Raw genomic sequence first — 27,682 nt, 5'->3', positions numbered from 1 at the left:
ACTCGTGTGTGGGCCTTTCAAGAGCAGGCTTTTTTCCCCCTTATGTCTGATAGCTTTTCTGGGGTTATTCTCCATCATACTTCATAGCCAGAAAAGCCAGGTATTACGACACTTGTCTCGGTTGTGCCAAGTCCAAAAGCTGTTATTGTGGTAACACTCCCCTGCTGAGGTCCCTCACCCTCCAGGGAAGGCTTCATACCTTAAGGTTGCTCCCGGCCAGCTGTGAAGCATCATGGCTACAAGTTGGCTCTTTTTCTCTCCAGAAAGGAATTTCTGCCTCTTCCACCTCAGTCTGCACTGTCCCTTGTTGGATTCTTTTTTCCAGTTTGCAGTTCTCTCTGAGGGGTAATTGTTCCAAGAGCAGTGTAAATTCGTTGTGTCTGTGGGAGGAGGTGAGTTCAGAGTCTGACTTTGCCACCATCTTTCTCACTTTTTTTTGTCTTCCACATTTTTTCTACCTTCTCTGCTGAAATTGAGCATTTTACTTGATTCCTTTTTTCCTCTCCTAGCATATCAATTACACATTTTTTGAAAAATTCTTTTAGTTGATTGCCCTTGAGTTTTCAGTACACATTTACACCTAACCCACCTTTTCTGTCACATAACACTATAACATGTCACTGTCTGCGAACACTTCATAACACACTGTTCCCAATTCTGCTCCCTGTGCCTTGTCACATTGCTGTCATTTATTTCTCTGGTCCATAAGCTTCTCATTACCAAACACATTGCTGCTGTTATTATTTTAAATAAAATGTCATCTGTTATATTAATTGGAAAAATATAAAATATATTTTACTTTCATTTTTTCTATTCTAATCCTCTACCTTTATCATTTACTTTTCTGATAAATTGTTGAACAATTCATTCAAAGTAAGTGACTCATGACAAATTTCCTCAATTTTTGTCTCAGAAAGTCCTCATTTCTTCATTATTTTTGAAGGATAATTTTGCTTGACAGAGAATTCCAGGAAAATGGGTTTTTTTAATTTTCAGCACATTAAATATGTCACTCTACTCTGTTCTTGTTGCATGGTTTTTGAAAAGAAGTCCAATTTAATTCAAATGTTTGTTTCCTTATACCTAAGGTGTGTTTCTTCTCTGGCATTTCCCAATATATTCTCTATGTTTGATTTTTCTCTAGTTTGGATATGATATACTTGAGTGTGCACTTTTGTAGTTTATCATGTTTAGTGTTCCCTGAGCTTCCTGGATGTGCAGTTTGCTGGCTATCAATAGTTTTAGGATATATTGATGATTATTACTTCACTTGTTTTTTCTGTTTCTTTCTCTTTCTTTTCCTTCAGGTATTCCCATTATGTGTATTTTAGACCTTCTGTTAAAGAGGGTTGTCCTAGGCTTTATGGATATTGTGTTCTGCCTTTTTTGTTCTGTCTGATAATGATAATATTTGCTTCATTGTATGGCATTTGTCATTTCCCAAAATGTTCTTGAACCTGCCATAACAGAGAAATATGATGAAAGGTGATCAGAGTAAAAATGTGTAAATAATTTCCATGTTCATCATGCTGTTAAATTGATGAGGAAGTGTGTACAGAAAAACAGTGAGTTTTGATGATCACATCATAGAATAAATGTTTGGAGATGATGCAGTCATACACAACCTTCCTACAAAGGGAGAATGGATGTCCACTGCTGTCAGTCTTATGCATCCTATTATACAAACGTTTGTGGTGTTTCAGGACTCAGTGGTCATTGAGGACGTTGCTGTGAGCTTCACCTCAGAGGAGTGGGCTTTACTGGATCCTTCACAGAAGAAACTCTACAGAGATGTGATGTGGGAAACTTTCAGGATCCTGGCCTCAGTAGGTAAGAATGAGGACATTCCTTCACTGCATCAATTAGAGAACATGTCTATCTTGCCCATCAACATTGTTCTAAGATGTGGAATGTGGAAAGGGGGGTGTTGGTAAATAAACCAGATATGGTCATAGCTTATCATGGTCTTAGAATCTAAAAACTTTTCTATATCAACTTTCTGCGTCTGCATTTCAGGAAAAACATGGGAAGATCATGATATTGAAGATCAGCACAAAAACCAGGGGAGAAAACAAAGGTGAGTCACACTCACAATAGTAAGTGGTCTCTCACATGAGAATCCTGGTAGGTTATGAAACTTTAAAAAGAAACAAACAAGACGACCCATGAGCCAAATTTAGCTATGAGAAAAGTTTCACCAAATATACTTTCTGAAATGTGATGTACAGGCTCAGCGTTTGTGAAATAGCTCACTCGGAAACAGTAATAACAAACCCTATACGTGAATATCACTGGATAATAGCAGGGGTGCAGTCCTCTTGCAGAGCACTCAATATATTCAATTTCACAGAATTCTGACAAAGCAGAAAACCTAAACTTTTCCTATAAATCAAAATAAATATAACAAATATAAAATCATTAGTAAAGAAATCATTAATGGGGCCAGCCTGGTGGGACAGTGATTAAGTTTGCACATTTGGCTTCAGTGGCCTGGGGTTCACCAGGTGCAGACTTGAGTACCACTTGTCAAGCCATCCTGTGGCAGGTGTCCCACGTATAAAGTAGAGGAGGATGAGCACAGATGTTAGCTCAGGGCCAATCTTCCTCAGCAGAAGGAGGAGGATTTGTGGCAGATGTTAGCTCAGGGTTACTCTTCCTCAAAAAAAAAAAAAAAAAAAAAATCATTAACAATGTGCTTCTCACTTTTTACAGAAGTCATATGGAATTGAGACTCTGTGAAAGTGAAGAGGGTAGTCAATGTGGAGAAAACTTCAGCCTTATTCCAAATCTCAATCTGAATGAGAAAACCACTGGAGCTAAACCACATGAATGTAGTGCATGTGGAAAAGTCTTCATGCATCATTCATCCCTTAATAGGCATGTTAGACATCACACTGGACACAAATCATATGAGTATCAAAAATATGGAGAGAAGCCATATAAATGTAAGGAAAGTGGGAAAGCCTTCACTTTTTCTAGTTTTCTTCAAATGCATGGAAGAACTCACACTGGTGAGAAACCTTATCAATGTAAAAAATGTAGTAAAGCCTTCACTTTCTCCAGTTCTCTTCGAATACATGAAAGAATTCATACTGGAGAGAAACCCTATGAATGTAAGGAATGTGGGAAAGCCTTCATTTCTTCCAGTGCATTTCGAGTACATGAAAGGAGTCACAGTGGAGAAAAACCCTATGAATGTAAAGATTGTCATAAAGCATTCAGTCATTCCAGCACTCTTCGAATACATGAGAGACGTCACACTTTAGAAAAACCCTATCAATGTAAGGAATGTGGGAAAGCCTTTATTGCTCTCACAAACCTTCGAGTACACATGGTCACTCACACTGGAGACGGACCTTATAAATGTAAGGAATGTGAGAAAGTATTCATTTATCCCAGTTCATTTCGAATACATGAAAGGAGTCACACTGGCGAGAAACCCTATGAATGTAAAGAATGTGGGAAAGCCTTCAGTTTGTACACTAACTTAAAAAAACACAAAAGAACTCACACAGGAGGGACACCCTATGTATGTAAGGAATGTGGTAAGGCTTTTATTTCTCTTCAAGTTTTCAAAATACATGAAAGAAATCACAATAGACAGAAATTCTATGAATGTAAAAAATGCAATAAAGCATTTACTTGTCCCAGTTCTCTTCAAATACATGAAAGAACTCATACTGGAGAGAAACCCTATGAATGTAAGGAATGTGGGAAAGCCTTTGTAGTTCCCTCAAGCCTGCGATCACACATGATCTTTCACACTGGAGATGGACCTTATAAATGTAAGGAATGTCAGAAAGCATTCATTTCTCCCAGTTCACTTCAAAGACATGAAAGGATTCACACTGGAGAGAAACCCTATGAATGTAAAGAATGCAGTAAAGCATTCAGTTATACCAGTTCTCTTCGAAAACATGAAAGAACTCATACTGGAGAGAAACCCTATGAATGTAAAAAATGTAGTAAAGCCTTCACTACTTCCAGTTGTCTTCGAAGACATGAAAGAACTCATACTGGAGATAAACCCTACGATTGTAAGGAATGTGGGAAAGCCTTTATAGATTCTTCAAGCCTTCGATCACATATGATGTTTCACACTGGAAATAGACCTTATAAATGTAAGGAATGTGAGAAAGCATTCATTTATCCCAGATTCCTCCGAAGACATGAAAGAAGTCACACTGGTGAGAAACCCTATGAATGTAAAGAATGTGGGAAAGCCTTCAGTTCTCATCAAAATTTCCAAATACATAAAAGAAATCATTGGACAGAAACCACATGAATGTAAAAAGCTGTAGTAAAGCATTTAGTTTTCTCAGTTCTCGGCAAAGACACGAAAGAGTTTCATATTGGAGAGAAACACTGTGATTGACAGAAAAGTGGGAAAGACTTTATTTCTCATGAAAACTTTGGAGGATATGCGAGAATGCACACTAGAGGAAAAACCATATAAATGTAATGAATGTGAGAAAGTCTTTTGTCATCCCAGTTCTCTGAATGTATAAAAGGACTCACTTGACAAAAACCTCTTGAAAGTAAACAGCATGAGAAAGACTTCAGTTGGCCTACGTCACTATACGTGAAAATTCCACCAAAAAGAAATATAAATGTAAGTAATATGAGAACACTTGGCAGAAATTAACTTATGTATAATGCTCCAGGAAGTTTTCAACATGAAAGATTTGCATAAAAGTTGTAAATATATTGTTTACCAAGCCTCTTTCTTAAAGTGCAACATTGTATTGTGGATTTATGTTAATTACTTTCAGAAATGAACATTGAAGTGAGGTAATTCTACAAGTCATCAACAATAGTACAGAAGATTAGGGGCCGGCCCAGTGGTGTAGTGGTTAGGTTCATGCCCAGGGTTCACAGGTTCAGATACCAGGCATGGACCTACATTGAGCCATCCATGTCAATGCATCCCATATACAAATAGAGGAAGATGGGCACAGATGTTAGCTCAGGGACCGTCTTCCTCAAGCAAAAAGAGGAAGATTCGCAGCAGATGTCAGCTCAGGGCCAATCTTCCTCACCAAAAAAAAAAAAGAGTACATAAGATTACTAGGTAGTGCTTTTTTCTTAAATCAGTTAATATTTTCTCTAATTTTTTTATCATGTTTTAATTGTTCTGTGTTAAGACATCACTGAAAAATGACAGTTTGTGTTTCTTGGGATTTTTTTTTTTTACTGGCCTTGTGTTGCAGTTCCTGGATGTGCCTAACCCATTGTATATGTTCCTTTCTTAGAGAAAGCTCCTTTTGGGGGTGGTGGGTATAGGAGCCTATTTTTACTTTTTATACTATTAAACAGTTGGAATAAATTTTTATGTATGGCAAGTTTATCAAAGAGTAGTTTCAATGAATTGTTACTTTCATATTTGGGTCTTTGTTCTTTGTCCTTCCTTCTGACTGGTGACTGATTTGGTGAATAGACCTTGAAATAAGTAGAGGCCTGTGATAGGGCAACAAATTCTAGAGCTGGACACATCACCCCTATATTGCATTATGTCAGTGAGGGTAATATTAAGAACCAGATCTTTAAGAATCCATCCCCTTTATGGTGCCGTGTTGGAATTCCCCAATGGCCTCACTTGCATGAGATTTGGAAGGCAGAAGCACACAAGGCCTTAGGCAGATTTGGGAGCCACAACACAGGGAGGGAGACAGTTATGTAGGAGCTTCAAGGAAACCACTTTCCAGCCCATTTTCTGGATTCTTTGAGTATCTTGAAAACCACCAACACCTATTTGATTTCCATTTTCTTACACGTGTATTTTCCACTGATGTTTTTACAAGTTTCACGTCAAAGATTCATTAGAGTTTGGATTTTTCTGTAAGGCCTCTTGTGTTCACCAGGAAACTAATTCAGACCTTTGTGGTTGAGAGTGTTCTCTGAGTCCCCGCTTCTCTAGATGATAGCTGAATAAGGTTTAATGTGTATAGGAGAGACCTTATGCTGTTAATGGTGCTAGTGAACACATTTTCCTGATTCACCATGACGTCTACAATGGGGCATAAAAAGAAGGATGTGGGAGTCCATTTCTCTCCTGCATTGTGCAGTGGCTGCCTTGACCCAGTTCTTCCATGAGAACAGTCACCTTTCTCATGTCAGGAAGATTGTGTGTTTCCTGTTACTTGTATCTGAACATATTCCCTCAATATGTTTTCAAAAATGTATGATTGTGTGTCATTAAAATTATGTGCATTTCCTTCTGAAATGAACACTTCTGTAGTTGTTTCAACGATACATTTTATCAACTATTTTCTAAGCCATCGTATGTTAATAACTATTATCATGGTTTTCATTTCCTGAGAGAAGATATTAAAATCCATATTTATTATGGGTTTCCTGATATACATTGCAATTTTCTTTACTTAATCATTATGCATTATGAGTCAGTTTTATCATGTGTATTCAAATTCAGTTATTTTTTCCTCAGGCTAACTTTATTTTTTATTCTTTTATATGTACAGTTTTTGTCATGACACTAATTTCTCATTCATTCTTCACCCAAAACTTAAAATCATGGTGTTTTCAGTGCCCTCTTGTCAGTGACCTGCAGGATTGCACCTGTAGTGAGAGGGGTGTAACAAATTCTAGTAAGAATGACGACAGACCACAGAGGACTATGAGGAATAACAGTAACATGGTGCTCAGAAGGACTTCTTACAAGATTTTGGCCTGTGTTTGTGGATTTGACTGCTATTCAAGGAAGCAGGTCACTTTCTGTATTGAAGCTGTGAGGAGGTAAACTTAATTCTATCTTCGGTAAACATTTTATCTTTGGTAAACATAATCATTGTTTTCTGCAAGGCAAAAACAATGTAATGGAACTAAAATTAATTTTTAAGAAGTCCCAGTTAGTCATTTTAGTAAAAAAAAGGAAATATTACTCATTTTTATGGTTTAGAATTTTATCTTTTACCAGTTTTACTGGGGTGGTTACAAGATACCGTTAGTTTCGTCTTGGTAACTGTGTATGTTTGATGAAGGAGGTGTGACGTTTGTCTCTTCAGCAGGATAAGACTTGAACTTGCAGTAAATGCAGGCCAGCTCCTGGTCCTCTGGAACAGATTTTGCCTTTCCTACTTATTATCAAATCACTGATATATTTCCCACAGTGTATTTAGACACCGTTTACCATAAAGTATCTCAGTTAGATTATATAAATTCACTTCTTACTATACACATGATATTTTTAATATCTTCTTTGTGACTCAACTGAGGCCTTTCACTTTAGGTAAATTGTGAAACAATACACACCTGGCAAGGGAGAGACACAGGGCCACTGTGCCAATCAAGCCTTTCTTTCTCAGAGACTGTGCTCTTGATGCTAGTGTTTCAGCATCCCTCACCTGCCATGCACTATAGAGTCAGTGTACCCAGTGTAGCAGAAATAAGGCATGGCAGGGTTTGGATATAACAGCATGAGACATACAAGTTCTTGCAGTCCTGGTGCTTATGTGTTTGTGGGAAAAGAGAGATGATTAACAAATGGCAAACCCTTGTCTTACAAGATGGAAATAAGGGCTCTGACGGAAAGTAAAACAAAACAAAACATTGAGCTAATAGGGTCGCTGAGATGTTTATACATCTCTTCTATGAAGGTAGGAGCCCCAATAAGTGAGAATGTCATTATTATTGTTATCTGGGACTTGAGACTTCCTATTGATTTCAGCCACAAATGTTTGTGGTGTCTTTTTGTGTTTAATGTCATTTGAGAGCATTTTTATTTACCTTTAAATACTTAAAATGTTGTAGTATTTGGCATTTTCATGTTGCTGCTGTATAGACTGTGCAACATACACCCCATTAAACCATGGAGTTCCTCCCACTTAGAGGAACAGTGGCCTTCATCTGCACTGTTCTAGCTCATCCTGAGTGTACTCTGTGAGTAGGGTGACGTCTATGCAAGTCCACTGTGATCTCCCAGTGGAAATACCACAAAGAGCTCTGGGTGTTTAGCAGCAATCAGCCAAGGAACAAGTGAGGTGAGCTGCAGAGAGAGGGTGTCATTTTGAGTAAGATCCTATTTGAGTGTAAGAGGAGAAATGGGAAATTGTCAACATCTTTTCATTACAGGAGTGGCTGGAAGTCTTTAGTTTCAATGATCCATAAAGTCTCATAGCCCATTTAGCTGTTCACAGGTTTCAGCTCCTTATGCTTAGGTGTCCAGCTATGTTGTGGAAAAGTCAGAAACAACAGTAACAGCTACAAGGTTTCATAAAAAGCAAAATAAATTATTACTCTTTTCCGTTTTTTTTTAGCGTTATGTATTGGAGGGATGTCGTTCAAATGGGCACCACAAGAGTGTTCTTTTTAGTGATGGCATGTTTTCCATTTTTTGATGCAGTATTAGTATACAATTGTGAAAATTAACAACTATACCTAAAAAATATGCATTTATATAATTAATAGAAAATGAATAACAGAATCACCTTCGCATGTTAGGAGAACATTAAACTCTTCTGATCCTTGGTTTTTATGCATTCAGCACTTCTTTCTAGCACTGGGATCCTTCTTACGAAGAACTGAAGGACAGAGAAGAAGAATTCAGTCCTCAACTGGCCTTTCTTGGAACCCTGTCTTAATTGTGAAAAAACCCCCTAGGGTTGCACCTGCCCTCATCTCATACTCATAACTAGGAGTGAAGTGAAACGGCTCCCAGAATCTTTGAGTTTAAATCAGGTTCTGTGGACAGACCTGTAGAAATACTGTGGTTCTGAAACAAAAAAGTGTCTCCAGGGTGGGACCTGTCTGGGGACATCCTTGCTCATGTGCATCAGCATCACTGCTTTCCATTACCATCCATAGACCACTTCCAGCTCGTTTCCCAAAGGGTAACCACCAACAGCAACACCTCCTTACCCAAGGTCACTGGGAGAACTCTGGGATACTTTGCCTCACATACCCAAGTACGAATTAAAGTCACTCCTTACTCTGCACATGTTACACCTCAGTCTGCAGAGGCTCATTTCCTTGCTCAGGGCTATAAATTCACTCAAATTTCTGAGACACATACTGACTCCTCAGACCTGATGGCATTTATCTTGGTCCATGGGCCCCTGTGATATGGAACCATTAAGACGTCTCTAACCTAAAGGTCTAGGCAGAATTCAACGGACTTCCCTCACCTTTCCCAGATAACTTAGTGACTGACCAAAGCACCTGATGTGAAAAAAACGTGTCACAGGTAATAGAATCCATGCGCATTAAGTGCAGGTAGATGAGGGGTCCCTAGAGCTGATGGTAGATGGACTTTGTCGGGCTGCTCACCCCCTCTGCTGGGCTGCTTGCTACGCTCAGACCATGGTAGACCCTCTTATAGACAAATTACTCCTCCTGTCATACATGATCCTCCTGAAGCCAGAATCAAGGACTCACCAAGATGCTCTAGAAATTATTGATATTATCCACGAATGTCTCAACATATAATACACTAGAGTCTGGAAAAGGATTCAGTGGACCTTGTACCTCTTTTATGACCGAGGCTGCAATCCTCTTGGGATAGCTAAGGCTTACGTAGACAAAACTTGTGTTCTTCTAAATAGATGTTCCTGCTGTTTGAGTTGCATCCAATCCTCAGCTTTTGGGGCTTATTACTTTGTTCTGATCATAAAACTTGCACCTGCTAAGTAGAGCCTTTCTATACTAGATATTTCTGGTCACTTCTACAGGTCTTTGGTTTCTTGTAATCGTGCCCCCTGGCCACCACTCTCATATCCCACTCCTGGGTCTTCCTCCTAACATCGCCTATAGTCTGTGTGCTGTGTGTGCCAATATTTCATTTAGGGCACCTTCCTTCAAAATCTCTTCAGTCCATCCAACACAAATATGCAGTTTTCCCACTACTCACACTCACATGCTCATTGGCCTGTGAGTGACTGTTTCTGACCTGGGCACACATAACATTCAACAGACATCTTTAATGCCAATCAAGAAATGTCCCAAACATTCAAAATACATGGAGCAGACAGCTTATGTTTGGGATGTTGTACCCGAAGGAAAACCCCCTGGCAGCCATGGTAGCTGCTGACTACTTGGGGTTTGGACTATTTATTAACCAGGCAGGTGAGTTCTGTTCCCCTAAAATGTCTGCTCGCTGCATGTGGGCAGGCTGCACTGGCAGGGTGCCACCAAGGACACAACAAATGAGGCAGCAAATTAAACAATAAGATTACTAGAATATGTGAACAGAGTTCTAGAACCATACTGACACTTTCCTGGATCTCTCCAACACCCTGGGATGACTGGATTAAAAAATTTTTTGAGGTTTTGTGATCCTAATCATAATTTCTTGTGCTTTCACATGGCTTTTCAATTAATACTCAAATTCAAATTCATTTAATGAAACATGTCATTCAGTTAATAAGCCTCAGGAGTGAACTCTAGATGAAGACACTGATGTCATTGTTAATATTCAGGTCTTCATCAGCTTTAGACACCTGCTCCTTCTGTCTGGCCCACAATGAGTAAATAAGTCAGGAAGGTTGACACTTGCCCATTTTCTTTTTGTGCCAACAGGTAGGAGGGTAAAACCTTGAAAACCTGCAGACTCTACTTCTGTACACGTTAATGGTTCTAGCCATTCTTCCTTGCACAAGCCAACCCAACCCAACCCACTTGCCCTTGTCCTACTCTCCCTAGAAAGTACCGATGAGTAATAAATATATTTCTATCAACTTGATGCATGTGGTGACACAGTCTTGACATCCAATCCCATTTTAGGTAGAGCGTTAATCCTGGCCCCAAAAGGGCGATGATAAAACAGAAGGTAACCAATGGAAGGTGTCTTTTGAGTGACAAACGTATTCAGTTTAGGGAATTTTTATAAGGAAAAGAAATCCAAATACAGAGACTCCAGGATAATGTCTTTAGATGCATTAGTCACAAAAGAAAAATTCCAAAACCACCCACATGGCCCTACCAGTAGAATTACCAAGTGAAAATGGAATAGTCTCACAAGGGAAAATACAGCAACACAAGTGAAGGGTGGTTTCCATTATGATACGCAAAGGACTCTGAGTGATCATCTCATCTTCACAATATGGAAAAAAGTGAATAATCTGAAAAGCAACACCTCTTAGATCCAAGAGAGATTTGAGATTACATGGCAAACCAATGCTCCCAAAATGAGAGACCAGCAAATACAGAGAATTACCACTTACTTGGAGGAGAAACAACTGGAGACAGCAACCTCTAGGAACACAGAAACTGTTCTTGATGGATTTACTGGAGACGTAGATTGGACTGACTTGAGAATTAAAAGCATTGGGGAGTCCAGTCTTAGGGAACCTCCAAAATGTATGTATTTTTCCACCAGCAGCCCACGGTGCTTCTCATTGTGAAGACTGGAAAGCATTCCAGGTGGAAACATTCTGATGTACACACAAAGCATTCTGTGCTCTGTGACTTAGACCATCCCTCAAAGGAAATTAATTTGCCAAAAGTTTATCTGATTAGAGAAAGCAGTCAGACAACTCCCAGACTCTTCAGGATTTCTCTCTGGCTAAAGGGGAGGAACAAATGCTAAGATGGTGTTGTCAAGTTCATAGTCCAGGGATTCTGTCCCATGAAACCTTTACAGGTTTAATCATAGCATAAGAGAACATTTTCCCACACTAATGTCTTCCCTCCTATCAACAAGGCCCCAGTATAAAAACAGTGGGTTAAAGTAGAGGATTGCAAGACCAGACTACTTAAGACTAAGTTTCTAGGGATGGGCAAACACACCAGGGGAGAAAAATACAAGGACACTAGAGGCTAGTGAAGCCCCTGACACCTACAGCTAAAGCGAACATTAATAGTCTAAGGCCTATTCAAGAAATCATACAGCCTCACACTAAGGGACTATTTACCTCTAATCTTATTGTGAAAATTCACAAATACATGGAATTAAACAAAACACTCTTGGACAACCACTGAGTCAAAGAGAAATCAATAGGGAATCAATATTTTTTAAATATCTTGTGACAAAAATGAAAATAACTTATGAAAACTTGTGGGATGCAGTTTAAGGAGTAATAAAAGGGAGACTTATAGCAATAAACACCTATATTAAGAAAGAGAGATCAAAATAACAACCTAAAATTGCACCTCAGGAACTAGATAAAGAACAGCAAACTAAACCTTACATTAGCAAAGTTAGGAAATAATAAAGATTAGAGCCAAAATAAATCGAATATAGGAAAACAGAAAAATTTCAAAACTATCAGTTTTTTTTGAAATAATAAACACAATTGACAAACCCTTAACTGACGATGAACAGAGGAGGAAAGAATCAAATATATAAAATCAGAAATGAAAAAGGACATATTAAAACAGGTGCCTCAAAACTAAAAAGAATCAAAAGGGACTATTATGAACATTTATATGTGAACAAATTGGATAATCTAAAAGAAATGGATAAATTCCTAGAAACATACAACTTACCAAGGTAGACTTTAAAAATATAAAGCCTGAACAGACTAATTACAAATTCAAATTAATACCGATCCTTCTTAAACTCTTCCAAAAACTAAAAGGGATGCTTCCAAACTCATTTTTTGAGGCCAGCATCTACCTGATACGAAAGCCAGATGAAGACATTGCAAGAAAAGAAAACTACAAGCTAGTATCTCTGTTTAAACTTGACTTGGCCATCGTGCCCAAATATTTAGTCAAACATTCTACTGGACATTTCTGGGCAGGGTTTTTCTCCTGAGATGATCATTTCAATGGGTGGAGTTTAAGTGAGTGAGATTACTCTCCACAATGTGGATGCCCCTCATCCAGTCAATTGTTGTTCTTAACAGAACAAAAACTGAATTCCCTGAACAAGAAGGATTCTGCCACTAGAGTGCCTTTTGACTCAGACTACAGTTTTTTCCTGGGGTCTCCAACCTGCCCATCTAAATTGCAGATTTTCAATTTACTCAAATTCCATGATGACGTGAGCCATTTCCTTAAAGAAAGAAAAGAGATGTCAGTATTATGACAGGTGAGCTGCTCCCTTTGTCTCTGCTTTTGATCTATAATTAGTAAGACATTCATAAGTCAACAAAGGCTCCTCTGCTTAACACACTAGGATGCTGGAGAGATCCACATATCTGTACACTTGATGGTGGCTTGACTGGAACACAAAGAGGAGGTGGAACAGGGGTAACAGTGGAAATGGGGCCAACAACCCCAGCCCTCCGGGCATGACAGCTGAGCCTGCAGCCCCAGCAAACCAGCCAACAGTGGGAGAGGCAGGACCCATGATCCCAGCCCCCCAAGCTGTGGTAGTATCCACACCCGCAGAGAAACTAGTAGCAGCAGTGGAGGTGGCACATGCAACTTCAGCCCCTAGCTGCTGCAGGGGCCACAGAGAATTGTTCAATGGTGGTGGTGGGCCTGTGACCCCAGCCTCCCACCCATGGCAGTGGTGCCTGCAAACCCAACAGCGCTAGATGTGATAGAGGGGCCCATGACCCCAGATGCCACCCCCACACCGCCTCCCCCCCACAGCAGCAACAGTGCCCATGACCCATGCATCCCTGCACACAGTGGAGGTGCCCACCATCCCAGTGACTGCAGTGGTGACACCTGTGACCACAGTGGCACCAGCAGAAGCAAGGTACCAGCAACCTTGGAGGCACAAAGAACAAAAAGGAGGGCACTGGAAACACATCTCTCAAAGCAATGGAAGGTTGAAAGTGCTGGCTCTCAGACAGGCAGAGGCAGCTCATGGAACAGGAACTAAAAACTTGTGCTATAGCTCCATCTACTGGAAAACAAAAGAAACGCCTCTAAATACCAATCTGTTGAACTGTTGGAATCAAAGTAAACAAAGATTTACCTAAATAAGGTGTTTATCACTTCAAATGTGGCAGCAGAAGAACAACTCATCAAGCACCCTGAAAAAATCATGGTAACATGGTATCACAAAAAGCAAATGACAATTCTCCAGAAACCAAAGTTAAATTCTCAGAAGATTGTGATCTGATAGAGAATTCAAAATAGCTGTCATGAAGAAACTCAGTAAGGTATAAGAAAACTCAGAAAGACAGTTCAATGGGCTCAGGATTACAATTAATGAACAGAAGGAGCACTTTACTAAAGAGACTGAAACTCTAAAAAAAGACTCAAATTCTGGAGCCAAAGAACTCAATAAATGAAATGAAGAATGCATTAGAAATCACTGGACACGGAATAGACCACATGGAAGGGAGAATCAGAAAGCTCAAAGATAGAACTCTAGAAATGATTCATGTGGGAGAGGAAAGAGAACTAAGATTTGTTTTGAATGAAGACACTCTATGAGAACTATCTGACTCCATTAGGAAAGGCAACATAAGGATAATGGATATCCCAGAGGGGAAAGATGGGGAGAAGGGAGCAGAGAGCTTATTTAAAGAAATAATAGCTGAGAACTTCCCAAACATGGGGAAGAAACTGGATATTCAAGTCCACAAAGCTAAGAGAATGCCTAATTATCTCAATGCAAAACGACTGTCTCTAAGACACACATTAAAGCTGTCAAAAGCCAATGATAAAGAATTTAAAATGTACTTAAGGAAAAAAGACACCTACAAAGGTAGCCCAATTAGGCTATCAGAAGATTTCTCAGCAGAAACTCTGCAGGCCAGGAGAGAGTGGAATGACATATTCAAACTATTGAAAGATGAAAACTGGCAGACAAGAATATTCTATCCAGTAAAGTTATCCTTCAGATATGAAGGAGAAATAAAGGCTTTCCCAGACAAACAAAACCTACATTAGTTCACCATCACTAGACCTGCCTCACAAGAAATGTTGAAGGGAGCCTTTCTACCTGAAACAAAAAAGAAACAAAACTTTGAGTGAGGTGATAAATAGAACCAGAAAATTACACATCTATTTCATAATAGCATATTCAAAGCTTAATTACAGCATAAGGTTAAAGGATAAAAGAGCTAAAAATAACTATAGCTACAATTTGGCAATGAACTCACAACATAAAACAAGATAATTTGTGACAACAAAAACATAAAAAGGAATGAGGAAAAGGATGGAACCTGTGTAGACAAATGAAGAGAAGCTATTAGCAGAAAAAGGACAATTTTATCTATGACATGTTCTATACAAATCTCACGGTAACCACAAAAGAAAAATCTGGAGCAGAGACATGAAAAATTTAAAAGAAGATAAAACATCATAGAAAACCACCGAACAAAAATGGCAGACAGAAACACAAGGGAAAAGAAACAATGGAGATATAGAGCAATTGGAAAACAAAAGATAAAATGGCACTGGTAAGTCCTCATAGATGAATAATCACCCTAATGTAAATGGATTGAAATTACCAATCAAAAGGCACAGAGTGGCTAGATGGGTTAAAAAATAAGACCCAACAGGTGACGTCAGCAACATAGCAGAGTGAGCTCACCCAGGACTCTCTCCCCTCCAAATTATAACCAAAAAGAGCAACTGCTTTCCAACCAAAACAAAAATCCTAATAACAGAAATCATCAGAGACCCACAGCAGCCAAACCATGGAGGGCGGAGAGGCTGCAGCTGGCCTCGGAGGAGCTGGAACAGGGTAGGAGAGATCTTCGCTCCCTCCCCTAGAGACTGGGATCGCTGCCACGGGTGCAGGAAGGAGCGGGGGAGGGGCCGCATGTCCAGGGATCGTCTAGGACTCCCACTGCCTGTGCAGTGGAAACCCTCTAACAGGGGAAAGCTTTCATGTGGGGGAACCCCAGCAAGCCAGGGCCCCAGGAGACCAGAAAGCGAGAGCTGATCCCAATCCAGGTTGGTGTGAAAGAGAAAGTGCCCCTTCTCCCTCAACCCACGCTGGGTGCCGCCATTGGGCTGAAGGCGGAGGGCTCAGAACCAAGGCTCTCGACCCCATCTAGTGGCGGCTGGCTGTAATTACAGCCGAATAATAGCATTATGCGCAAAAACTGCTCCTCTACCATCCAGCAATTTATAAAAGCTCCAGTCCAAAAGGAAAACAATAAAAACACAGAAGTAGGTACTGAGGGCTTGGAAATGGGTAAACTAAGTGAAGAGGAGTTCAAAATAGCTATCCTTAAAATATTCAATGAGGTAAAGGGAAATATAGAGGAACAAGTCAACAAGTTCTGGAGTTACTTCACAAAAGAGATTGAAATTATAAAGAAGAATCAATTAGAAATAGTAGAGATGAAAAATACAATGGATCAGATAAAACAGAATACGGATCCCCTGAATGCCCATGCAGACACCATAGAGGAGCAAATTAGAATAATCGAAGACAGACAAGCTGAATGGCTCCAGACAGAGGAAGAAAGAGAACTAAGAATTAAAAAAACTGAAGAAAATCTCAGAGAAATAGCTGACTCAATGAGAAAATGCAATTTAAGAATCATCGGAATTCCTGAGGGCATGGAAAAGGAAAATGGAACAGAAAGTGTGCTCAAGAAAATAATAGAAGAGAACTTCCCAAATCTAGGGATTGAGAGAGAAATGTGTGTGGAGGAAGCTTTCAGATCTCCTAGAATTGTCAATGTAAAAAGATCTCCTGCAAGGCACATAGTAGTAAAAATGGCAAAAATGAAGGACAAAGAAAGAATACTCAGGGCAGCAAGGCAGAAGAAAATAACCTACAAAGGAACCCCCATCAGACTTTCAGTAGATTTCTCTACAGAAACCTTATAAGCTAGGAGAGATTGGAGTGACATATTCAAAACTTTAAGGATAAAAATCTTCAGCCAACAATACTCTATCCAGCAAAAATATCCTTCAGATATGAGGAAGAAATTAAATCTTTTCCAGACAAACAAAAGCTGAGGGACTTTGTAGTCACACGACCTCCACTACAAGAAATCCTCAAGAAGGCTCTCATACCTGAAAAAAGAAAAAATGGGAGAAAGGGGTCACAAACAACAGAGTAGGGAGACAGATAGATAGAATCTGAATAGGAGAGCAAATATTCAACTATAGCATTAGGATAAAGGGAAGGAAATCACCAAAGCAAAGATAATCTTATCACTCTAACCACAAACTCACAACACAAGTTGGAATAAGAGATGAAAATAATAATTTAGGAGGGGAGGAGAAAAGGGACTGAAACAGTCTAGGCTAAGGAAGTAAGAGACCACCAGAAAATGGACTACGTTATACACGAGATTCTGAATACAAACTTCAGGGTAGCCACTAAACTAAAAAACAGAACAGACACACAAAACATAAATAAGGAAAAATCTAAGAAACCCAGCATAAGAAATTGCAGAAGTCAATGGGTAGGCTAAAACACACAGGACGAGAAACAAAGGAAATGCAGGACAACCGGAAAATGAGTGACAGAATGACAGCATTAAGCCCTCATGCATCAATACTCACCCTCAATGTAAACGGATTGAACTCTCCAATAAAAAGACACAGAGTGGCAAAATGGATTAAAGAACAAGATCCAACAACTTGTTGCCTCCAGGAAACATGCCTCAGCTCCAAGGACAAACACAGGCTCAGAGTGAAGGGGTGGAAGACAATACTCCAAGCTAATAGCAAACAAAAGAAATCAGGTGTCGCAATACTTGTATCAGACAAAACAGACTTCCAGATAAGGCAGGTAAAGAGAGACAGAGAGGGCCAATATATAATGATCAAAGGGACACTTCATCAAGAAGAAATAACGGTTATAAATATCTATGCCCCCAACACAGGAGCACCAAAGTTCATAAAGCAACTATTAACAAACCTAAAAGAAGATATCAAAAATAACACAATAATAATAAGTGACCTCAACACCCCACTCACATCAATGGACAGATCATCCAGAAAGAAAATCAATAAAGAAACAGTGGAGCTAAAAGAAAAGCTAAAACAGTTGGACTTAATAGACATATATAGAACGCTTCATCCAAAAACAGCAGAATACACATTCTTCTCAAGCGTGCATGGAACATTCTCAAGGATAGACCATAGGTTGGGAAACAAGGCAAGCCTCTACAAATTTAAAAAAAATGAAATAATAACAAGTATCTTCTCTAATCAGAATGCTATCAAGCTAGAAATTAATTACAAGAAAAAAGCTGAGAAAGGCACAAGGATGTGGAAATTAAACAATATGCTATTGAACAAGCAATGGATCATTGAAGAAATCAAAAAATACCTGGAGACAAATGAAAATGATAACATGCCATACCAACCCATATGGGATGCAGCAAAAGCTGTATTAAGAGGAAAATTCATCACAATACAGGCACACCTTCACAAACAAGAAAAATCCCAAATCAGCAATCTTAAACTACACCTAACTGAATTAGAGAAAGAAGAACAAAGCCCAAAGTCAGCAGAAGGAGAGAAATAATAAAAATCAGAGCAGAAATAAATGCTATTGAAACAAAAAAGGCAGTAGAAAGGATCAATGAAACAAAGAGCTGGTTCTTTGAGAAGATAGATAAAACTGACAAACCCCTAGCCAGACTTACAAAGAAAAAAAGAGAGAAAGCTCAAATAAACAAAATCAGAAATGAAAGAGGAGTAATAACAACACACTCTGCAGAAATACAACGGATTATAAGAGAATACTACGAAAAACTATATGCCAGCAAAATGGATAACCTAGAGGAAATGGATAAATTCTTGGACTCTTACAATCTCCCAAAGCTCACTCAAGAAGAAGCAGACAATTTGAACAGACCAATCACAAGGAAAGAGATTGAAACAGCCATCAAAAGCATCCCAAAGAATAAAACCTCAGGACCAGATGGCTTTCCTGGGGAATTCTACCAAACTTTCAGAGAGGATTTAATACCTATCCTTTTCAAGCTATTCCAAAAAATTAGGGAGGATGGAACACTTCCTAACACATTCTATGAGGCCAACATCACTCTGATACCAAAACCTGATAAGGATAGCGCGAAAAAGGAGAACTACAGGCCAATATTGCTGATGAACATAGATGCAAAAATTCTCAACAAAATTTTGGCAACCTGAATTCAGCAATTCATCAAAAGGATCATACATCATGATCAAGTGGGATTCATACCAGGGACACAGGGATGGTTCAACATCCGCAAATCAACTAATGTGATACATCACATCAACAAACTGAGGAATAAAAACCACATGATCATCTCAATAGATGCAGAGAAGGCATTTGACAAGATCCAACAGCCATTTATGATAAAAACTCAACAAAATGGGCATAGAAGGGAACTACCTCAACATAATAAAGGCTATATATGACAAACCCACAGCCAACATCATACTCAATGGGCAAAAACTGAGCACCCTGCCCCTGAGAACAAGAATGAGACAAGGATGCCCTCTATCACCACTCTTATTTAACACAGTACTGGAGGTCCTGGCCAGAACAATCAGGCAAGAAAAAGGAATAAAAGGAATCCAAATAGGGAGGGAAGAAGTGAAACTCTCACTATTTGCAGACGACGTGATCTTATATATAGAAAACCCCAAAGAATCCACTGGAAAACTTTTAGAAGTAATCAACAACTACAGCAGAGTTGCAGGGTATAAAATCAGTAGCATTTCTATACTCTAATAATGAACTAACAGAAAAAGAACTCAAGAACACAATACCATTCACAATCGCAACAAAAAGAATAAAATACCTCGGGGTGAATTTAACTAAGGAAGTGAAAGACCTATACAATGAAAATTACAAGGCTTTTCTGAAAGAAATGGATGACAACAGAAAGAGATGGAAAGACATTCCATGCACATGGACTGGAAGAATAAACCTAGTTAAAATGTCCATTCTACCTAAAGCAATCTACAGATTCAACGCCATCCCAATCAGACTCCCAATGACATTCTTTACAGAATTAGAACAAAGAATCCTAAAATTCATATGGGGCAACAAAAGCCCCCAAATTGCTAAAGCAATCCTGAGACAAAAGAACACAGCTGGAGGTATCACAATCCCTGACTTCAAAACATACTACAAAGCTACAGTAATCAAAACAGCATGGTACTGGTACAAAAACAGGTGCACAGATCAATGGAACAGAATTGAAAGCCCAGAAATAAAACCACACCTCTATGGACAGCTCATCTTCGACAAAGGAGCTGAGGGCATACAATGGAGAAAAAATCTTTTCAGCAAATGGTGCTGGGAAAACTGGAAAGCCACAGGTAAAAGAATGAAAATTGACCATTCTTTTTTCACCATTCACCAAAGTAAACTCAAAATGGATCAAAGACCTAAAGCTGAGACCTGAAACCATAAGGCTTCTAGAAGAAAATGTAGGCAGTGCACTCTTTGACATCAGTATTGAAAGGATCTTTTCGGACAACATGTCTTCTCAGACCAGGGAAACAACAGAAAGAATAAACAAATGGGACTACATCAGACTAAAGAGCTTCTTCAAGGCAAAGGAAAACAGGATTGAAACAAAAAACCAACCCACTAACTGGGAAAAAATATTTGCAAGTCATACATCTGACAAAGGCTTAATATCCATAATATATAAAGAACTCACACAACTCAACAACAAAAAATCAAACAACCTGATCAAAAAATGGGCAGGAGACATGAACAGACATTCCTCCAAAGAAGATATACGGATGCACAATAGGCACATGAAAAGATGTTCATCATCGCTGATCATCAGGGAAATGCAAATCAGAACTACACTAAGATATCACCTTACACCCGTTAGAATGACAAAAATAACTAAAACAAACAGTAACAAATGTTGGAGAGGTTGTGGAGAAAAAAGAACCCTCATACACTGCTGGTGGGAATGCAAACTGGTGCAGCCACTATGGAAAACAGTATGGAGATTCCTCAAAAAATTTAAAATAGAACTACCATACGATCCAGCTATCCCACTACTGGGTATCTATCCAAAGAGCTTGAAGTCAGCAATTCCAAAAGTCCTATGCACCCCAATGTTCACAGCAGCATTATTTACCATAGCCAAGACGTGGAAGCAACCTAAGTGCCCATCAACAGATGAATGGATAAAGATGTGGTATATATACACAATGGAATACTACTCAGTATAAAAAAGAACAAAATCGCCCCATTTGCAACAACATGGATGGACCTTGAGGGAATTATGTTACGTGAAATAAGCCAGATAGAAAAGGACAATCTCTGCATGACTCCACTCATATGAGGAATTTAAAAACGTAGACAAAGAGAACAGATTAGTGGCTACCAGGGGAAAGGTGGGATGGGGGGAGGGCACAAAGGGTGAAGGGGTGCAACACGAATGACAGAGAATATGTACAAGTGAAATTTCACAAGATTGTAACCTATCATTAACTCAATAAAAAAAGTCCCAAAAAAATTGTGTTTATACTATCCTGCAGTCTATTATGTGTGCAATAACACTATCTCCAAAAAAACAATGTAATTCCTTAATTAAAAAATACTTTATTGCTAAAAAAGGCTAGCCATCATCTGAGCCTTCAGTGAGTCGCAATCTTTTTGCTGGTGGAGGGTCTTTGTAAAAATGAAATGTCTGCAAAGCACATAAAGCGAAGTGCAGTAAGACAGGGCACGCCTGTGAAGGTGAGTCCTGTCCCCTCAGAGGGGAAGGCCAAGTGCAGCTGAGAGGCTGTGGACACAGGACTGGACAGAACAGACTCAGCCACATCTGTGCGAGCAGAATGTTTACCAGTTGCTGACTGGATGGAGTCAGTGATTTCCATGATGTTGGGCACTGGGTACAGGGCTGTGTTTGGTGTGACCACAGCCTCCAGGTTGCAGTAACCCACTGTGAGGTGTCGTTCATTCTTTCTAGTCTTAAGAACAGGCCAAATTCAGCTGTTCAAGGTAGAAATCCTGGGGACAATCACTCCTTCCTAAATAGGTTTCTTACAACAGTGTTCAGTCCTTGAAGGTTCTGTTCAGTTCGCACTGGGCCATGTTAGCTAATTGAACTAAGCGGGTAGGGACCATGGAGCCCCATTTTGGAAAGCTAATTTGAAAGGGGTGAAGACAATTTAACTGAATTTTAATTTGTGAATTATGGATCCAGAGCTTTCCTGCTCACTGTGGGATATTTTGGGACAATGGGTCCTGGCTTGGAGGCCTGGCAAAGAGTTCTGCTGGTTAAGGTGAAGTATAGCAATCCGGCCTCTGCGTTATACTCAGTAACTTCCTTAAGATCGTGGGTCCTTTGCTTAAATTTACTGAGACCCCAGCCAGGTGTGACTGTAACTTGAGACCCAGCATTGAGAAATTGCGTGAAGGGCCGTGAATTATTGCATCACGGGAGATGGTACAACGAACTCAAAACCTATGTTTTAGAGGCTCAGAAGGCAAAGAGCACCCTTTTTTCTTGGTTGCTGTGTAACTTCTTTTAGTATGTTTTGGATTTCCAGTTGGGTCACATTGGGGACCTTCTTTCAGTAGCTTTTTCCTCTTGCTCCCTCTCTGCTGTCCTTCCCTGTCCTGTATTTCAGGTCACTGGATATACTTTGGGGGATGGGGTGTCCTCTGTACCCTGGTATTTATACATTGTTCTTCCAGAGGGCCTCACATCAGTGCCATCAGTTAGGAGCCTCCAGCATAACAACCAGTTGCTTTATAGAGTTTAAAGACTGCAGTCTTAAATCAGGTTTGACTATTCCCTTGGCTGTGCCACAGGGGTGCCATGGCTGTTGTCCCCTAAACCCTGAAAGTCAGGGTCTTTGTGGCAGTAGAGGCAGGGGCAGCAGCAGCAGCAGAGGCACTGAAGGGGCGTGGGGAGCCCTCTGGTGTTAGGAGTGTGGATGCCTCCCTCCATCTGCTGGCTCCTTTCCCTGTCTCTTTTTCCTCTGCAATAACCGCTCTTTGAGGATTGACCATCTGATGGGCTTGCCTCATTCACAGGATACGATCATGCTCCTACTCCCCTAAGACATGCCCCTAATGTAGGGACAAACAGCCTCAAGCACAGTTTCATTCTAGACACAGATAGACTCCAGCCAAGACATCGACCCAGGACCACTGTGATGAGTCTATTCTCATCCTCCTGCTCCCAAAGGATAAGGAGTTACAGAAACTGCCAACTCAGAGTCCTCTGTACACAGAACCCAGGCTTGGTGGGGTCAACAGGGCAGCAGAGGGCAGCACAGCGCCCAGGAGGAGCTGCCCAGCAAGCAGCAGCCCACAGTGCAGGAGCCTCCAGGCTTTCTCATCAGCCTGTCCAGGGAAGAAGGCCCAGGGGAAAAGGGAGGGCGAGGCTTAGTGTTCAGAAGTCAAACAGCAAATATGTGGACCCTGGCCACTCATTACAAGAACAGACATGGGTGAGAAAAACAGGCATTTGTACTGGCTTGGTTTTCATTTTGGTATTTTTGCTGAGGAAGATTTACCCTGAGCTAATATCTGTTGCCAATCCTCCTCTATTTTGTGAGCTACCACCACAGCCTGGCCTCTGACCAGTGGTGTAGGTCCATACCCGGAAACTGAACCCAGGCCACTGAAGCGGAGCGCACTGAATTTGACCAGTAGGCCACCAGGGCTGGCTGTGCACTGGCTTATTTTCATATAAAGAAACCCTAATGGGACAGTGAAGCACTAATCAAAACTGGTCATGTGACGGGGGCTGGAGTCAGAGCAGAGGAGCGGGGCAAGACATGCAGGCGGGGAGTCTCCTTAAGGGCGTTTCCTCTCAGGAATATTTTTAACCTTCCCATGCGTTATTTATTTAAAATAAGGAGAGAAATTTATATACACATTTTTCTATGCTTAATCATTATTATAAATTAACTTTTGCTTTTTAAAATTAATTTAATTTTTACTTTTCTACATAGGAAACCATTCCAAGATTTAATCCTTTAAACACTAATGAATATAAAACTGCAGACAATAAAAAATTTACCCACCTCTTTCTAACTAAAAGGACAAGGGGCGTGACAGTTTGTCCCGCCACTGTACTTCACACTGGGGATGTTTTCAGGAATAAGTAGCATACTATAGTGCAGTCTGAAATTTAACCCTGAACTGGACTAGGAATTGGAAAGATTTCCATAAGCTTTGAGTTGTTTTGTTCATATCAATGAAAATAGAAATTCAATTGCTTTTCCTCACATCCATTAAAATAAGAATTCATTTGCATCTGGACTACTATAGCCATTTAAATGTCAAAGTTCTCTAGGGACATGAACACACAAAAACTGACCTAAAAATGGAAAAAGCACCTGAGAACTTGAATACACCCATCTCACATCTTGAGGTTCTCTTGCATAAATGGATCAAAAATTCTATTTGGTTCTATAATTTTCCTGCCTTACATGGTATCTGTTAATTAACTTATATTTTAAAACCTCAAGTGCTAATGGAGACTAGAATCAAAGGGCAGCAATCTTCAAGTGATAAAGGAATCTACAGATAGAAACACGAATATTCCAATCAGCTCATAGAAGCAGCCTGCTTGCCTGCAGTTCAGAAGGAAACCAACACTCAGAAAGTGACTATATTCCCAGACTTGGGGTCCAGACACTCTTGGCTGAGATAGAACCCCTACACTGGGTCAGTCCCTGGTGAAAGAGGGTGGGGACCCCTGAGCAACAACAGGAGTGAACTCGAGTCCCACACACCCTCCCTCTCCTGTGAGCATGGAAGCACTGCCTCCCCCAGGCTCCCACTCTCACAAGTGAGGAAACTCTCAGCCGGATTCAGTTTAAGCTTCTGACCCACATGAACTCCAAATTCATGAACCCTTTGTCCACAGGACGGAACACCTGATCTTCACAGACTTTCTCACTGTGCACAGATTACACTCTCAGTGCACCTACGGTGTGGGTGCAAAACTCAAACGATGTCTAAAATGTCCAGCCCTAAGGAACCACAACCACAACCTCAGAAAGGGCATCACTCCCCACCCCATGAGCACGTGCACCCCCAGCTTTCCAGGGCTTCGCAGCTCCTCTCAGGATAAAGGCTCCTTCCATGGGGGTGTGAGCAGCAGGACACCTGCAGGGGGAGGCTCCCCAGGAAGGATAGCTGGGCCTTCAAGGCCTTCCCTCTGCATGCTCAAGGGGGCCTTAACTTGGGTCAATGACTACAGGGTCTGCTCCCCACTGGAGTTGCTTTGGAACACGAGTGATTTTAAATGACACAAACCCAGTGTTAGAACACTCCAGCAAAATCACTTAAACTCATCCTTTACGTGAAAAGGAGGGAAGAAAATTGTAAGGCACATTCACTAGTTCAACCAGGAAAAACCAAGTATCTATTCCTTTCAGAAAAAACGATGTCGTTAATTATTATTCCCATGGCAAGACATTGGTTTGTAAATAACAAATCACACTTGAACACTCATGGTCTGCATGTCTGAGCCCTGGAATTTCATTTGAAAAACATCCAAAAGTAAATACAGACCTCAGAAACTCATACACACACTCAGGGGGAAGAAAGAGTGAAATCAGAATTCTTAACAAATGGAATTAATACAGGAATTGTGGGGGTTTTTTGAAATTCACCTCTTTCTTGCTAGTTTGCAAGTATTTTATACTCTTTCAAACTCTATTGATTAAATACATTTTACCTCTATTGAAAAACAGATTTAAATAAGCGCGTAAATCTTTTCAAGACCACAAACCCAGAGAGGGACAGTGCTGACAGGACGGATCACCCAAGACTGTTTCTCAAGAGGAACCTGCACCCAAAGGACTTCCTACAGGATGTCTGTGCCCAGAAAGCTCCTGGGAGGAGAGGCACAGGATTTCACGCCAAGTAGTTCCAGGTGGTTATTTTCTGCTGTCTTCTAATGTAAAATACCCAGACAAATATAATCCTTAAATATAATCTGGGCAGAGCCGCCCAAGACGCTCCGGCCCAAGTCGCCGCGCGCAGGGACCACAGGACGCCCGGGGCCCGGCTGCCGGCCCCGCCCCCACGCTGCGGCCGGAGGGGCCTGAGGGCCGAGCGGCGCCACCGCGGCCTCGGGGCCGCAGACCCCGGAGGGTACCGCGGGAGGCCGGGCCCGCCCCGCCGCTTCCCACCAGCCCCTGCTCCCGCGTCCTCACCCCGGGGCCGCACACTCCCCATTTCTAAGGCTCCTGGGTTCCCTGAGTCTTTCCTACGACCCCCACGGCCAGGGCAGGTCACACAGCGCGACAGAGGCTGCAGCAGAGCCACCAGGGGCCGTTTAGGGCAGGCGACCGTTGACCCCCATCGCGGCCTGAGCCAGGGGCTTCCACGCAGGGGCGGTGCGTCGCCCCACCCACTTGTCCCAGCGGATCCCCTGATTGGACAGTTCCCGAAGGCCACGCCCCCTGAAGCCTGAGTGGCAGCGGAGCAGGAAGACGCCAGGTTCTGCGGACCAGCTTCTGCAGGTGGGCTGTAACCTGTGCCGCCTGTGCATTCACGTTTAAGGAGAAATTTTCATGGCCTGGGACTGACAATTGTTTTCGCCACCGCTTTATGAACGCGTAGTAACAGGCGTGCACAGGGAATTCCTGAGTCAGTTTCAAGAAGGAGCAGGAGCAAGTACAGACAAGTTCCTGGACTGGGCCACACTGGAACAAAAGGGTCATGTCCTCCCGGGGTCAAGGGCTTGGGGTAAGGCTGCATCGCCACTCATGGAACCCTGACCCTTGTTTAGAAATGCAGACAGTTAAACGTGACTGAAACCGGCTCAACACAAGGTTGACATAAGGGAAGCCATATTGTAGAAAAGAGACCATGTTGTAACTTTGAATGACCTCTGACTAACCAACGCAGCTCGATTTGCACCCTCCAGGAGATCCACCTGCTCTGTAGATTTTATGACCCCTGCTAGTACATATACCTCCCAGCTGCGGTAAGACGATATCTTCGTTCTTCTGAGTTCCTTAGGAACGTGATGACCCCCCCTAAACAGAAGAGTCTATGCTGACAACCATCCTCAATAGAAACTGAAAGATCTGGTGTGGCAACTCCCAGTCTGTAACACCAGAGGGGCAACATTCCTAACCGCCTCCCGTAGAACCCACTGGCCTATATAAATGCTTCAAGATTCTGTGTCCCCCTTAAGATGGTTCTTTTGGACGTTAGTCGGCCATCTTCCCTCTTGCTAGCAAGCTGTGATAAAATGCCCTTTCTCTGCCACCGTCTTGCCTCTTGACGATTGGCTTTTGTCTTCAGGTGAGCAGATCGTGCCCTTAGTGCAGTAACATGACCTCACCATCTGTAATACAAGAGTCTGGCTCCATTTTGATCTTTCCTCCTTGCCAGTGTTCAGCCTTCCACCCATCCCCACCCCACCCCCACTCATTTGCTTCTTAAGATAAAGAATCCTGGGGCCCTTGGCTCTGGGGGAAGTAAGAACCCGGCGGCCCTAGCTGGGTGCAAGGTCTCTTCTCAGACCAACCACAAGCTAGGACACATCCTCATTAAATTCCCAAGTTTACATTTTACACTGGAGGGAAATTTCCTTTAGGTCAATCTTTGCCTTTGTCCCTACAGAAGTTTGAAAGGTAAATGGTTGTGATATCCCTAAGGCCAGTGATTCCTAATTTCACCAATCTAAGAAACCAATCAATCGTTATGTAAATGTGGGATGCACCTGGAAACTTTTTTCCCCAGCTTTATTGAGGGAAAAGTGACTAATAATATTGTCTATATATAAAGATTACAACCTGACAGTTTGATATATGTATACTGTTGACAGTGAACTAAGCATTCTCATCACACACACACATCAGGTGACGGATGTGTCAATTAACCTGGAAATTCTAATAAGCCTAAGAGAGGGGATTGTAAAACTCTTTTGCATCTCGAAGCTCTAAATGCATTTATTTA

The 27,682-nt window shown here is 41.1% G+C and overlaps 2 protein-coding genes and 1 long non-coding RNA gene across 3 annotated transcripts in view; 2 read left to right on the top strand and 1 right to left on the bottom strand.

Annotated features, from left to right (window-relative positions):
• The window catches only part of LOC103541752 (zinc finger protein 709-like), a 44,553-nt gene extending 36,680 nt beyond the window's left edge, over positions 1-7,873 (top strand). The window contains exons 2-4 of the mRNA XM_070625433.1: positions 1,704-1,830; positions 2,017-2,077; positions 2,713-7,873. Of these exons, the coding sequence (XP_070481534.1) occupies positions 1,704-1,830; positions 2,017-2,077; positions 2,713-4,285 (1,761 nt within the window). The 3' untranslated portion in view covers positions 4,286-7,873. The remainder of the gene's footprint in view (positions 1-1,703; positions 1,831-2,016; positions 2,078-2,712) is intronic.
• LOC103542102 (zinc finger protein 791-like) overlaps positions 1-27,682 on the top strand; it is a 257,519-nt gene that overhangs the window by 88,700 nt on the left and 141,137 nt on the right. The window lies entirely within an intron of this gene.
• On the bottom strand, positions 245-26,088 carry LOC139084129 (uncharacterized). Its single transcript, XR_011541477.1, has 3 exons — positions 25,927-26,088; positions 8,445-8,537; positions 245-380 (listed from the first exon to the last, which is right to left on the bottom strand). It is a non-coding gene; the product is annotated as an uncharacterized lncRNA (long non-coding RNA).

This window comes from Equus przewalskii, chromosome 6, assembly GCF_037783145.1.
Source record: "Equus przewalskii isolate Varuska chromosome 6, EquPr2, whole genome shotgun sequence".
Classification (NCBI taxonomy): domain Eukaryota; kingdom Metazoa; phylum Chordata; class Mammalia; order Perissodactyla; family Equidae; genus Equus; species Equus przewalskii.
This window is presented reverse-complemented; position numbering and strand designations above follow the sequence as displayed.